General features: G+C 38.1%; 1 protein-coding gene across 4 annotated transcripts in view; it reads right to left on the bottom strand.

Annotated features, from left to right (window-relative positions):
* The window catches only part of ZFAT (zinc finger and AT-hook domain containing), a 115857-nt gene that overhangs the window by 26768 nt on the left and 76176 nt on the right, over positions 1 to 12913 (bottom strand). For all 4 annotated transcript variants that reach the window (XM_071421845.1, XM_071421844.1, XM_071421843.1 and 1 more), the window contains 3 exons: positions 8027 to 8114; positions 4038 to 4187; positions 2000 to 2173 (listed from right to left, as the gene is read on the bottom strand). In XM_071421845.1, the coding sequence (XP_071277946.1) occupies positions 2000 to 2173; positions 4038 to 4187; positions 8027 to 8114 (412 nt within the window). The remainder of the gene's footprint in view (positions 1 to 1999; positions 2174 to 4037; positions 4188 to 8026; positions 8115 to 12913) is intronic.

Here is a 12913-nt window from a genome sequence, read left to right on the forward strand (position 1 = left end):
ACTTCTGCAGTGCTGTCACTACAGCAAGGGACACTGGGCAAAGAGAAACTGTCACTCAGAATACTGAATGTCCCCTGACAAACCACATTCCTGGTGACAAATGTCCTTTTTCACAAGAGTTTGAAATGCATGAAAAGTTTGCTGGGGTGGACTTAGTGACGAAAATTACTTAAGACTCCACAGAGAGTGAGATCTTGCTTCCACTGGAGACAATGGTCAAACTCACCTTCCAAAGGTACTGGGAATTTCCTGGAACAGTTCTGGAAGTGTAAAAAGCAAGGCACAAGAGCCTAAGTCTTGGATTTATTTCTGCCAGTCAAAAATGGAGGTTTACCAAAAAGGAACACAGAGTCATGGAATGGTTTAGGTGGGAAGGGACCTTAAAGGTCATCTTGTTCCAGACCCCATCACCCTGGGATGGTTGGGACACTTTCCACTTCAAGTCACGGAAGTTATTCCAGAAGATGATGAATGTGAAGCCAGATAAAGAAGGCTCCTGGTAATAAGAATGCCTCTAGAGCCAAGGTTTCAGCCTGACCTAGCAGTAACTTATAAAAGAACACAGTTCCTCACATGGATTTGAATGGTTAAAGCTAACTTCACACTTTTAAACCCAATCCAGACATGGCTAGATCCTGCTCAACTAAGGTACTGTTCTTAACAACACTAAATTTCAAAGCAGCCTCAGATGAATTGCATTAATGACTTATACACACATAGATTTGTTCAAGAAATCTAAGTAACACACAGGTGAAAACAAATTCAACTTTCATTGCTGAATTTCCCTATTTGATCGTGCCAGATGGTGAAAACAAAACAGAAAGGTTTTGAAATGAAACCCCATGAAGTGATTTTTTTTTACAGGGCCACAGAAAGATACCTTTTTATTTTCTTTATAGACTGATCATGCTTGAAATTTTATTTTCTTTTAAATACAACAACTTGCTCCTTCTCCTAGCAAGAAATCAGCTGAAGTTTGCATTTGATAAGTAAAATCTTGATTCTCACATATGAAGCTTAATGCATATGCAAGACCTACTTGGTACTGATCAACTGACTTCAAAATACTGGAAAGTACTTTTTGAATTACAAATGATTTACCAACATAAAGCATTTCTGCAGTAACTTTGGTAATAAAACAATAACTATAATCTTCCTGTAAGATGTAGCATATTGGTAAAAAGGATTGTTTCTTCCACTTGAACACACAGACATAAGCATTAAAAAATATCTCTGACACAGAAACTTCAAATATATTCTAAAAATGTGACAGAGCATTGTGTGCTTTCTCTGAAGATGTGATTTGAAAAAAAAAAAGAAGCTAAATTAAATGGTCAATAAAAAGGGGAATGAGGTTTCACACACTTGCATGAGTAACAAAAATCAAGCTACTAAGTCATAATGAAGTTCTGTACAACTTATTCTGCTAAATAATTTACCTCAGTATGATAGTCACAGAATAATAAAGTACACTGTTGTGCCCTAAACTTTGATATAAAATGGGATACTTTTCTGGATGTGCATCTTGCTTTTTTCAGTTATCACCACAGAAATTATAAAACTGCAGGGCAAATGAGGTGCTGAGTGTGAGACTGTAGAGAGTAAGTGCCCAGGTTTGCCACTGGCTGATTAGACACCAGGATCCAAATAATATTCTCATAGAATAAAACAGTGAGAGACTTTAAAGTAAGAGACAGAACTATTGGCAATTCAAATTTCTACTGAAATAAACAATTCTCTGTTAGAAGAAGGAAGGCATACAAAGCCAATATGAATTTCAGAGAAACCTAATATTTCAGAGACAGCTGCCTTTCACAGAAATTAATTTCACAAAGTTTTGAATTATTTCCCAAATGGTGTCTCCTGGGAATAAAATAAATCTGTAAATCACACTCAAGTGTTCAACTGAAAAGCATTTGTTAATAAGGCCTGTGGTACAGCCAATATTCATTGTTCTAAAATAGATTTAATAATTAGATAATAGATTTAATGCACTTACCATCAGCAGTATGAAGGAGTTTATGGCTCTTCAAAGTGCCTTTTGATTTGAACTTTTTCCCACACATATCACAAAGGTGGGTTTTCTCTGTGCTGTGACGATTCATGTGAGCTTTCAAATTGCTCTTGCTGCGAGTGGCATACTCACAGAGGGAACATTTGAAGGGTTTCACACCTAAAAATGAAAAAAAAAAATATGAAAACATATGAAACCACCAGGCTGTGCCTTTCCAGGCTGGACATTTGCCTGAAAGAAATTTCAGATCATGTGAACAACATGGACAAAGAGAAACACTTCAAAATTTGTATCTCTACAAATAAGAAATTTCATCTACAGCTTCTGTGTAGATGATGCTGAGCTCATGACAGCATCACTTAACTTGCTAAGAGAAAGGAGGAGTTCTTTCACAATTGAATATTGCCCTACTGAAGCCAGGTATTAAGTTTGGCCAGGAAAATACTGATATTTGGGCCTTGCTATGCCTACCCTCCCTTTAGAAGTAAAATCCAGGCTGCCTGTGTTTATGCCAAGCTTGTGTACATGTCTCCCTCCAGAAGTCTTCAGGTAACTCCCATTCTCTGTTTACTACAATCAAGAGTGAGGAAACCTGTTGTAAGGAGGACTGCTTCATTAGGCAGTTAACATGAAAGCAGAAGTTAAGTGTGCAAGCTGTGTTTTACTGTTAATTAGTGTCATATTTGCTAATGGTTCAGGCAGATACAAACACTTAAAACTTCTCTTCCCTCAAATTGTCCAAAGCATACAGAGAAATACCCAGTGGGTCATCTAACAGGTCTATAGCAACAAAGTAAATCCTTCAAAGAAAAGATGAATAAATCTGAATTGGCAGAGTAGTTCCACAGTTTCATGAGGGTCTGCACATTTTAGATTGATACTTGTGACCTTAAAGTTAGATTTACAAGCATGAAGAATTACAGTCTGCTTTAAGCAGACTTGATTGAACACTTTGATTTGGGAGGAAATTTCTATTCACCTCTTTCTCGTGCCAGGTTGATGGCATGGGTTCCCAGTTCCAGTCAGAATAAAAGAACTTTGTCTATAGAATACACAAGGAATTCCTCTAACCCACATTCTGCCTTACCTAAACTCCTTAATGGAGCAAAGGCCACTGGAGAGGAGCCCTGCTCTGCTACACAGGCAGGAAAGCTCAGAGTTAGAGCACTCAAACAAACATGCTGAACTACCTATATGGGAACAATTTGGACAGATGATACCAGTTTGAGAGCACCAAATCCCATTATCCCCTTTATGCAGAGGGATGGCTGAAGAACCTAAAATCACAGGCAATCTGTTCCACAGATTACTAATAGGACAAAAGACCATGTAAGCTGTCTTCAACCTTTTATAAAAATACATAGACTGGGTAGACACAAGATTTTACTGTCTAAAGATTTGAAATTCAAGGCATTTTTAACCCATGTGTTGCCTTATTACTGGAATTTCTCCCTAAAAATGTCATAAATATGATGAGCATTATCTTAGGGGATTTGATCACTGTTTGTGTCAAAGCCAGCTAGCTGCCATGCTCTGCAGGATTTAATTAAAATATTCACAGAATTTTATGTACACATCAAAGCAACTGGATTTCAATTGGTGTACTAACAGATTTCCAGACCAAGGATTTTTGGACAAATGTAAAAGGAGCAGCAGAGACTCATAAGAAGATACAGAAAATTACTTGTTTCAAAATACTGAGCATTTATTTAATTCACTCCTCCTTACTCACATAGAATACTTTATAGATGTTTATTAATGTGTTCTGGAAAAAAATTGCATAAGAATTTTAATAATTTTTATAAAACATTTAAACTGTCTGTTAATGTTCTGAGTGTGAAGTTTCATATGTGATCCCGAATCCATTAAATGGATTAATTAACCTTCAATGTAGCTTAAAGTTTTGCATTTGAGTACAGAAATAAACCTGAATCTGTTTTTGGTTGGTTTTTTTTATGTCAGCAAAGCTTCAGTGGAATATGAGACTCATTATATGCTCAAAAGCTTAAAAGCAGAGTTTTACCTTCATGAGCCCAAATATGACGTTGAAGGTCTGATCCATTCTTCATAAAATAAAAATCACAGTGGGGACATTTCACAGCTCGTTTTCCAATAAGTCCTTTCAGCTGAACTCTTCTGCCAAGAATCTCAGAAATAGTAGTCATTGAAACCTCTGAGAGAAATGCAGAAGGTAGTAAGAACCAGAAGGACATGAGGCAATTTATTTTGTAATACTGAAGAGCTAGATCCTGATTCAGTCCAACTTTTAAAAGTTGTATTTCCCCTACTACCACTCAAAACTGACTTGAGCAAAGAGCACAAGGACCCTTTTTTCCTTTAGGCCTTCTAGGATGCTCTGTCCTTTCTCTCCTGATGTGTGAACTCACTGTCCTCACTGCCTGTTTAAAAAAAATAGTATTTTAAATATAAAAAAACTCAGTTGGGCCACTGGCACAAAAGATCATTTTCTTACTGTGACCCTTCTCCATAAGCTAAATTGGCAATTTTTTCTTCAATATTTTCAAAAGCTTTATTCACGATTTCAGCCCAGATTTCCAGATGTCAAGGATCTGAAGACAATTCACTTCAGCCACAGCTACAATTGTCAGAATTCTGATAATCAGGCAATTTAAAGGGAAAACCAGGCTCATGGAATAAATGTGACTGGAAGGGACCTCTAAGGTCACCTACTCCCAGCAGAGTCAAATTTACAGTTCCATTTTCAAAGTTAGATCAAGTTGTCTGGGGTCATATCCAGTCCTGTCCTGAACATATCTAAGGATGCAGATTCTACAGCCTCTCTTGGCCCACTGCAGTGTTTAACCATCTTTACAGTCAAAACTGTTTTCCCTAGTTCTAGTCAGAATCTTGTTCCAACTGACATCCCTTCAATGTACAGCTCCAAGAAAAATCTCCCTCTGTCTTCTTTTTAATTAGATTGCTGAAGACAGCAATTAAGATCCCTCTCCTGGCCTTTTTTTATTCAAGCTAGACACACTCAATTCTGTGTATTTCCTTCATATGAGATAATGTTTTGGTTGTCACAGTGAAAAAGTTCAAAATAATGAAGTTTAAATTAAAGTGGCCTAGACACATAATGAAAACACTGCCAGATGCTTTTAAAAATAAATCAAATTGCTCAATGCACGTCAGATGAATGAAATGCTATCTCTTGACTTAATGAAAGTACAACACTCATGAAATCTAAACCTTAAGACATGAAAGCTGGTGACATATTATGCCCCAAATCTTATAAACTTGAAAGTTCCTGTCTAAACTTCAATTTTTACCAAAAATCACCTTGTCTCCTGATGGTCGGTCCCAGAATAGAATCACAAAAATCCTGTCTGAACTCATATGAATAGGGAAAATAACCTCAAAAGGTAACTATAAAAGCCCATGAACTGAGCAGAGATAAGTTCTAAGGTACCAAAAAAAATGAAAAATACAGCCATAAGTCTGAACCCTCATTCTGCCTTTCATGGCTTAGATCCTTCATTCATGACTGCAGGCTAGGATGTCTGCTCAGTGGGGAGCTATGGAAGCTGATGCCTCTCATGCCTCAGAACTATTAAGAAATATATTAAATCAGACAGTGGATGAAAGGTAGATAATTCTGAGAGCTGGGACCAGAACCTAAGACTCTTCTTCACTGCTGAGTACAAAAATCATTGGGCAATAAAGCCAAGCTCTCTTATCTCTTTGGTCTGAAATACTGCTCTGCCAAAGTCTACGGAGATTTTTGCCTCACTGCCTTCATGGGACCAAAATTCAACTCCTCTGCAAATATAGAAGAGGAAGGACTACTTTTTGATTTCATACTTTCTACTTGAAACAGAAGAGACAAGGGAGCAGGGCATGCAGAATGATACTAAGAAAGGAAGAAGAGGGGGAGTTCTAGAATATTTTAATGATAAATATGAAAATGCTTCAGTTTAAATTAATTTTTGATATGTCACTTTAAAATTCAATTCATCTTAAACAGTACCCGTCTTTCATCTTCATTAATTTTAATTTATATTTTTGAAAACAACTGCACTCATGCCATTGCAGTATTTAATAGCTTATACCATCAGACTCCTCACATTTATATGGTCTGTAATTAAGAGCAGTGTACAAATAAAGGATTTCTTCCTGATTTTAAGGAGAAAATTCACAGAAATAAAAAAGATTTGTGCATTAATTCTCCTGCATATTTTAAAAGAGGCTTATTGCATAACTGTTGCAGAGGCATATCTTAGATGCAGTATTTCTTTACTGCCATAGAGATACACCTAATAAATCTGCTATTCTGCCTTTTAGCTCTATACGCCCATGATACAAGAATGAAAAATGAAAACACAAAATAATAGTGCAGATTTTCTTTCTAAACCTTACTTCTATTGTTTAAAAGACCCACTGAATAAAAAAAAAAAATTACACTATACTTTTTTTAGAGGGATTCAGCTACCAAATTGAATTGAATTGTTCAGGAGTATTTATAAATCCACAAGTTTAGTACTTCAGGGCTCCAGAGTTAACTGGTATTTCTGGACCTCAGACATAGCACACAGTGATCATTCAGCAGTCAGTGGACAAGAACAGGCTAGTTGCAACACGTAGGGCACAGAACATCATTGTCCTGCCAGTTCTCAGGTTCTGTTATTCAGGAATATCTCCTAGGCTCCCTGCCTGAGGCAGCACAAAGGCTTTAAAGGCACAGTTCTTGAGATTCAATTTCTATGCTTACTGGAGTTATACCTCCTGACTACAGTATAGTTCAGAAGCCTTTTCTCATCTCAATTTCCTGCATCAGACATGTCCTCTGACGTACGACAAGCCCTCCAACCACACTGCTCTGGAGTGGTCTGCAAATAAAGAGGTTTAGTAACTAAAGAGCTGAAGTGGGAGTTAAGGACAAAATTAAAGTGAAGGAAATTGTTTAAAACACGGGTCTAGCACTATCTAGTGGCAGTAGGAAGATAAACCACTGCTTTACCTATTATGCTGTACATCTGACAAGAAAGACATGGAAAGTTACATCATTTTTTAGTTGTATTTTTTCCCTTAGACTCAGTCTGAGCATGACTAGTGTTTTCCTTCTTTGTATCCAATTATGTCAGGTGATAAGGAACACTGTAGATGAATTAATGAAAGTGTCACCTCTCCCTCCTCTGCAGTAGCAGCAGGACTTTCTATCCAACATAACACAGATCCTGAGAAGCAGGAAATTAGGGACACACCAGTGTGATTGCTGAGTTCACATCAGTGAGGTTTAAATTTTAAATCAGTCCCCACACCAGCATTTTGGCATCAAATTCCCAAGATCTGAGGAAGAATTGTTACTCAGGCACAGCACACTGACTCACCACATTCATGTCATCTTGTATTTGCACTGATAAATCAGGACACCAGAATGCAAGGTGCAAACAGAGTTTGGAGCAGTTTGCTGCATCCAGCAAGCAGTTTGTGGATCCAGATCCATTACATGTTCCAGTAATGGAACTTGCCAGCTCCATCCCTACTGGGCACACCACACCCCAGCTGGTTCTAGCAGGAGCCCTGCTGCAGACTCCAGCTGGCCCCGGGGCCCAGCCCAGCCCATGGGACCTGGGCAAGCACAGGGCCAGCTCTGCATTCCCATCAGGCACCTACAGACAAATCATGAGCCCTGAACACATTCCTGTCAGTTCATGTAGGGCCAGGGGGAATTTCACATCTCCTGGGCTGCTACAGGATCTCTATATGCCTGATCCCAAACTTCCAGTGCTTAATTTGAATTCACCCTTTTCCAGATGAAGACAGATTTCTTAGCACAATTACCTGACATACTCCACAACACACTCAAACAGGAACACTTTTCACTCTAAATTCTAACATCTGCAAAACCAACACAATTCTTACTCTAAACCAGTTGAATTAGAAAAAGACTCTTCTCTTTCTTAGAAATATAATCACATTACACTGCTCACTCTAAACCCTTATCCATTTATTGCAATAGACTGAGAAATCTTCCTTGATTTTTTTTCTTACCAGGGTGATTTGTCTTGATGTGAGATTTTATAAGTCGATCTTCAGAAAATGACTTCTCACACACAGGACAGGAATAACTCTTTTTATCCTTAAGTGAGAAAGAAAGGGATTGCATTTTCAGTCTACTGGTATAATCACTATAGTCATTATTCAGTAATACATGGTTCTCAACAAAGTTCTAATTCAAGGTTCAGTTTTTAAGGAAAAAAATGAATGTATTTATAGTGAAATAAGTGAAGGAGAAATATTAAAAGACTCTAAGCACATCATTAATCCTCATGAATACAGGACTCCAAGTTACAGCAGATGAGAATATGCACAATAAATGTAAGCATTATCTTCTGACTGACTCTGTAGAAAATCAGGAGTTGAAAGATCAAGTCATATAACAGAAGAGAATGTATTTGATGTAAGCAGTAATATTTAGGGGTTTTTCTTCTTTTTTTTCAAAGTCCATCCTTCTTATACCAGGATCAGATCTTACCCTTCTGAAGACAACCACCACTCTGTGGATTTATAAAATGGCCTGAAATTGAGCAGCGGCGTTAACAATGACAGATGCCATTACTTATTCAGTATCTACATTTTTAACTACTTTATAAATATTCAGCATTTTATTACCAATAAAGTCTTATTCTAGTATTTTGATTTAAAGACTACCATGGATTTTCTCAGTGTCACTGATGTTATAACAGATTGAACACTGTCAATCAAGTCCAACTGGAGAGTTTTGATGTCATCTCTTCCTATATGCAATTTTAGTCTAATTGCAATTTTCCTGTTTTGACAAATGCATCTAACTCCTAAAAATGTAGAAATTTTCTCCATTACACTTTAAATTAAACCTTGACAGTCACAATATAAATTGGAGAGATTGATCTTTCCAGCAGTACCTGCTGGCACTTGGATGCTCAATCCAGTGAGTGGGTCATAGTCACCTCTGCACTCAGTAGATTAATTTATGAGGGGATTATCAAAACCACAGATGGAGGGAGTCTAGTTAGTCCTGACAGCTGGGCAGGTGCCCAGGTAACACAGTACTTGGTTGGAGAGGTGCAGTGCCCACCTAGCAGAGATCTCTGAAAAGGTGAGCTGAAGCCACAGAACAGACACCTCACTACTTATTCCAGGACAGAAATACTTCCTAAAGAGTGTGGAAGGAAGATTATTGATCAAAATGGGACAGACCCCTGTGTTATGAAGGAGAAATCTGGAGATTACAGGAGGCTAAGGGTCCTGGACTCTGCCAGTTTCTGACCTTGGACCAAAGAACATCTGTATAGCAAGGAGGACTGTACAAGGAGGTCATTATTGTCCAGATGCTGCAGTTGTACAGCTGTACATGGACACCTCTCTTGAAAGGAAAGCAATAATTGATGGGTTTTCACAGCAGACAGGTTTTGTATATGATGCAGCATTGGCAGTCAGTCTCATGTACCTCTGAGAAACAAATCCCTGAGCTGAAGTACCTACAAATTAAAACCAGCAGTAGCCCTAGAACACTTGGGTTGAAATAGCAATAAATACTCCCACAGCCGTAGCATATGGAGCTCTCACTGGCATTAATGTGGCAGTGGCACAAGGAGAATTCTGCCTGAGCTGACAGCCATTTGCTCCTGTGAAAAAACCTGCACCAGGGGCTGGGGATAGCAGCTACACAAGGATTACCACCCTGAGGGCTGTACCTTGCTGTGATGGAGTTGGGGCTGTCATCATTTTAAGCCCTAAGAATCTTAAGGGAAAGAAAGGAACATCAGAGAATACTAGCTGAGTTTTGGAAGAGATTCAAGGAGCCTACAAAGCTGACAAAACCTTGAAAAAGAGCTGTTAGTTTGTGGAATTAGGGTCTCTGAAATGATATAACCTAAATCTGCTACTGATGATTTTGGATTTCTACCTGAACATGTTATGTTGCAGACATCTTTTTATGAAAATCCTTTCCTTAGGATTTTTTCCTCCTGAGAAGCTGAGAGGCGTCAGGAACAAATGTAAACAATGATTATCTGCTGCTGTGGAAGCAACAGGTGGATCTGTGATTGGTCTCATGTGGTTGTTTCTAATTAATGGCCAATCACAGCACAGCTGGCTCAGACAGAGTCTGGGACAGCTGCCTTTGTTATTCATTCCTTTCCATTCTTAGCTTAGCTAGCCTTCTGAGATGAAACCTTTCCTTCTATTCTTTTAGTATAGTATTAATGTAATATATATCATAAAATAATAAATCAAGCCTTCTGAAACATGGAGTCAACATTCTCATCTCTTCCCTCATTTGAAAACCCCTGTGAACACCGTCACAATGTTACTCCAATAAAGATTGGTAGATTAATCATAACAAAACTCCACAGCAATGTTTGCACCTTTTCAAAGATGTAGTTGCATGATCACATTCATAATTTGGCACATATAAGAAAAACAGCACAAAATCATTTAGGGGCTCTTGAGCTGAAATGTGTTGACAGATCTCAGTCTGTTCCTCAAACTTGTTATATATCTGATTTCAAAATATACAATAAATAAAGGGAAAAAATAGTATACTTTTAGTGTGTAGTTGGGTGTTGCTGGTCTTTAATACTCACTGAATTAAGTATTTCTCACTGTGGCCAGAACATTGAGAAAAATGTTAAAAAAGGAAATAAAAATTCAACACTCCACTACACACACGCCACTTCAGCTGAAGTGCTGTTAACTGTGACAACTTCACATTCTTATTAATATTCTTGAAGAAGGCAAGACTATAAGCTTATATCTTAGAGGAAAAACCAAAATAATCAGTAAATGCATCAAGAGCTATAGGGCAACATGAATGGATGGGTGCTGAGAACTCATCTTTCCACAGGACGATGGTAACAAAATTCTTCAATAATGAAATAATGCCAACAGCTTTTTTCAAGCTGTTAGGATGTTATCTACACCAAGTTCTGTAGAAGTGATTTTCAAAAGGGTTATCATTTGTAGTGTAACAGAGCATGCCTAGGAGCACTGAGTCCCTTCAAAGTGTGGCTCCAGTTCCTCACAGAGAGTGCTCAGCTGAAGCCAAACCTTTCCTTTCTGGGTATCCAGGCCAGTGCCAGAGTACTGGAGCTTATGCTGCCAGCTTGGAATGCTTAAATGTTCTTCTGTTGCTGCCCTGAGAGCTGGTGTGAGTCCTTCAGTGCAATCCCACCAGTCTCAAAGCAGCCTTTAAAGATCTCCTGCTGCAAATGAAATATTTCAGAGCACCCAGATCACAACACAGAGCCCCAGAGAAGCTCCCCTGGTCCTCAGCTCCAGCTCTTCAGGTGCCATGGCCATAGGTGATGACAGAAACCCTTTGAAAGCTGAGGTTGCAGAAATACCTGAATCACATTCTCAGCAAGCAAGCTCTCCTCTGGTAAGAATGAAAGTTATTTTTCCTATGCCTTATTGGAATATCTGCCTTTTAAATGCCTTTGAAGTTTTTTTTGAACAGAAGCAAAGCATGGAGAGAGAACTGCATCTACCTTTGCCAGAGACCAGCTGCAAAGTCCAATCAGCTGTTTAAAATTCAAAGGCAATCACTGCCTGATATTTCCTCAACATCTCTATTAGGCAATTTGAGAAAATACAAGAAACTTAAAATAATTCCTAAATAAAAGGAGGTTTTTGACTGAAAGTGTTGTTTGCATTCCATAAAACAGGAATTTAATTAGGTATGTAAGTATTCTTAAATTAGTGAAAATAAATTAGCCTAACATTATCACAAATTTTCTTGTTTATACTATTTCTTTATTAAATAAGGCCACTTACATAATAATCACAATGCATTTCTCTTTATATAAATGAATTAAAATTGTGCTAAGAAAGCATCAGCTATTTGCATTATCCATTTATAGTGCTCTGAAGAGAATTTTATTTCTCTGAGGCATGTGTTTCAAGATACTTCAAGGGGTAGGTATACAAGTATACAGTCACAAAAATAAAAATTAAACCCCTCTACTTAATATTGGCACTCACAGAATATTTCCAGGAAAAGTTCCCACAACTCAATTAACACAACATTTGATTGCATAATTTTGTAGAGGAATAGAAGACCAAAGCCTGCTCCCATATCTATCCAGATCAACAGAAATTTAATTTCTAACACCCATGGGATCAGAATTAGACCCCCAAGTTACACTTCTGAGGAGTGAAGACCTCCAGGAATCTTCACCACAGTTGTCATGATGTTCAAATAAAACATTTCCCAAAAGATTCAGCATTAAACTGATGTCCCATTAAAATGCAACTCAGCTAAAAGGAAGTGATGTACCTAGGAGACAGCTGTGCACACATGTGAAGGAGGCTACAGAAAAACATGCAGATGTTTAGACAGATTTTTCTGAAGTCTGGCAAGAAGCAGAACTCAGCTCACAAAATGACAAGCACCTGCATACAGTACTTTAGCATTTTTTGGTGAAATAACTTTAGTAAAAACAAATGCCAAGCTGGCATTCATTATGGAAGTGAGGACAAAGAGCAAAAGCTGCTTTCCAACTGAGTGCCTGATCATTAGACCAGAGATGTTTTTGTTAACTGCTTCCCTTTGCAGTACCTTGCATTCTTGACTGCTCAGCAGCACTGCTCCAGAGGCAGAGGTAACACAGCCAGAGCAGTGACCCTGTGAAAATTTACTCTCCTCAGGAAGGGCAAATGAGCAATCAGAGCTTGAGCATCTTAAATCCTACTAACAGCTACACTATTACATGAAAGGTCAACAGCATCATGGAATTTCTAAGCATCCTTCCAAAGACAAGAATAATTTACAGCCCAAAATGTGCATCAAAGTAGATGCAAGCACCTAATAATGGGTGGTGGTTCTAAGTCTGAACTGCAGTTTTACAGAGGTGCTAATGTTGCAGTATCAATTACATACATAGACTTAAAATATGT

The sequence above is a fragment of the Agelaius tricolor genome, unplaced genomic scaffold (assembly GCF_023055355.1).
Source record: "Agelaius tricolor isolate 1412-34295 unplaced genomic scaffold, bAgeTri1.0.p SCAF_2, whole genome shotgun sequence".
Taxonomy (NCBI): domain Eukaryota; kingdom Metazoa; phylum Chordata; class Aves; order Passeriformes; family Icteridae; genus Agelaius; species Agelaius tricolor.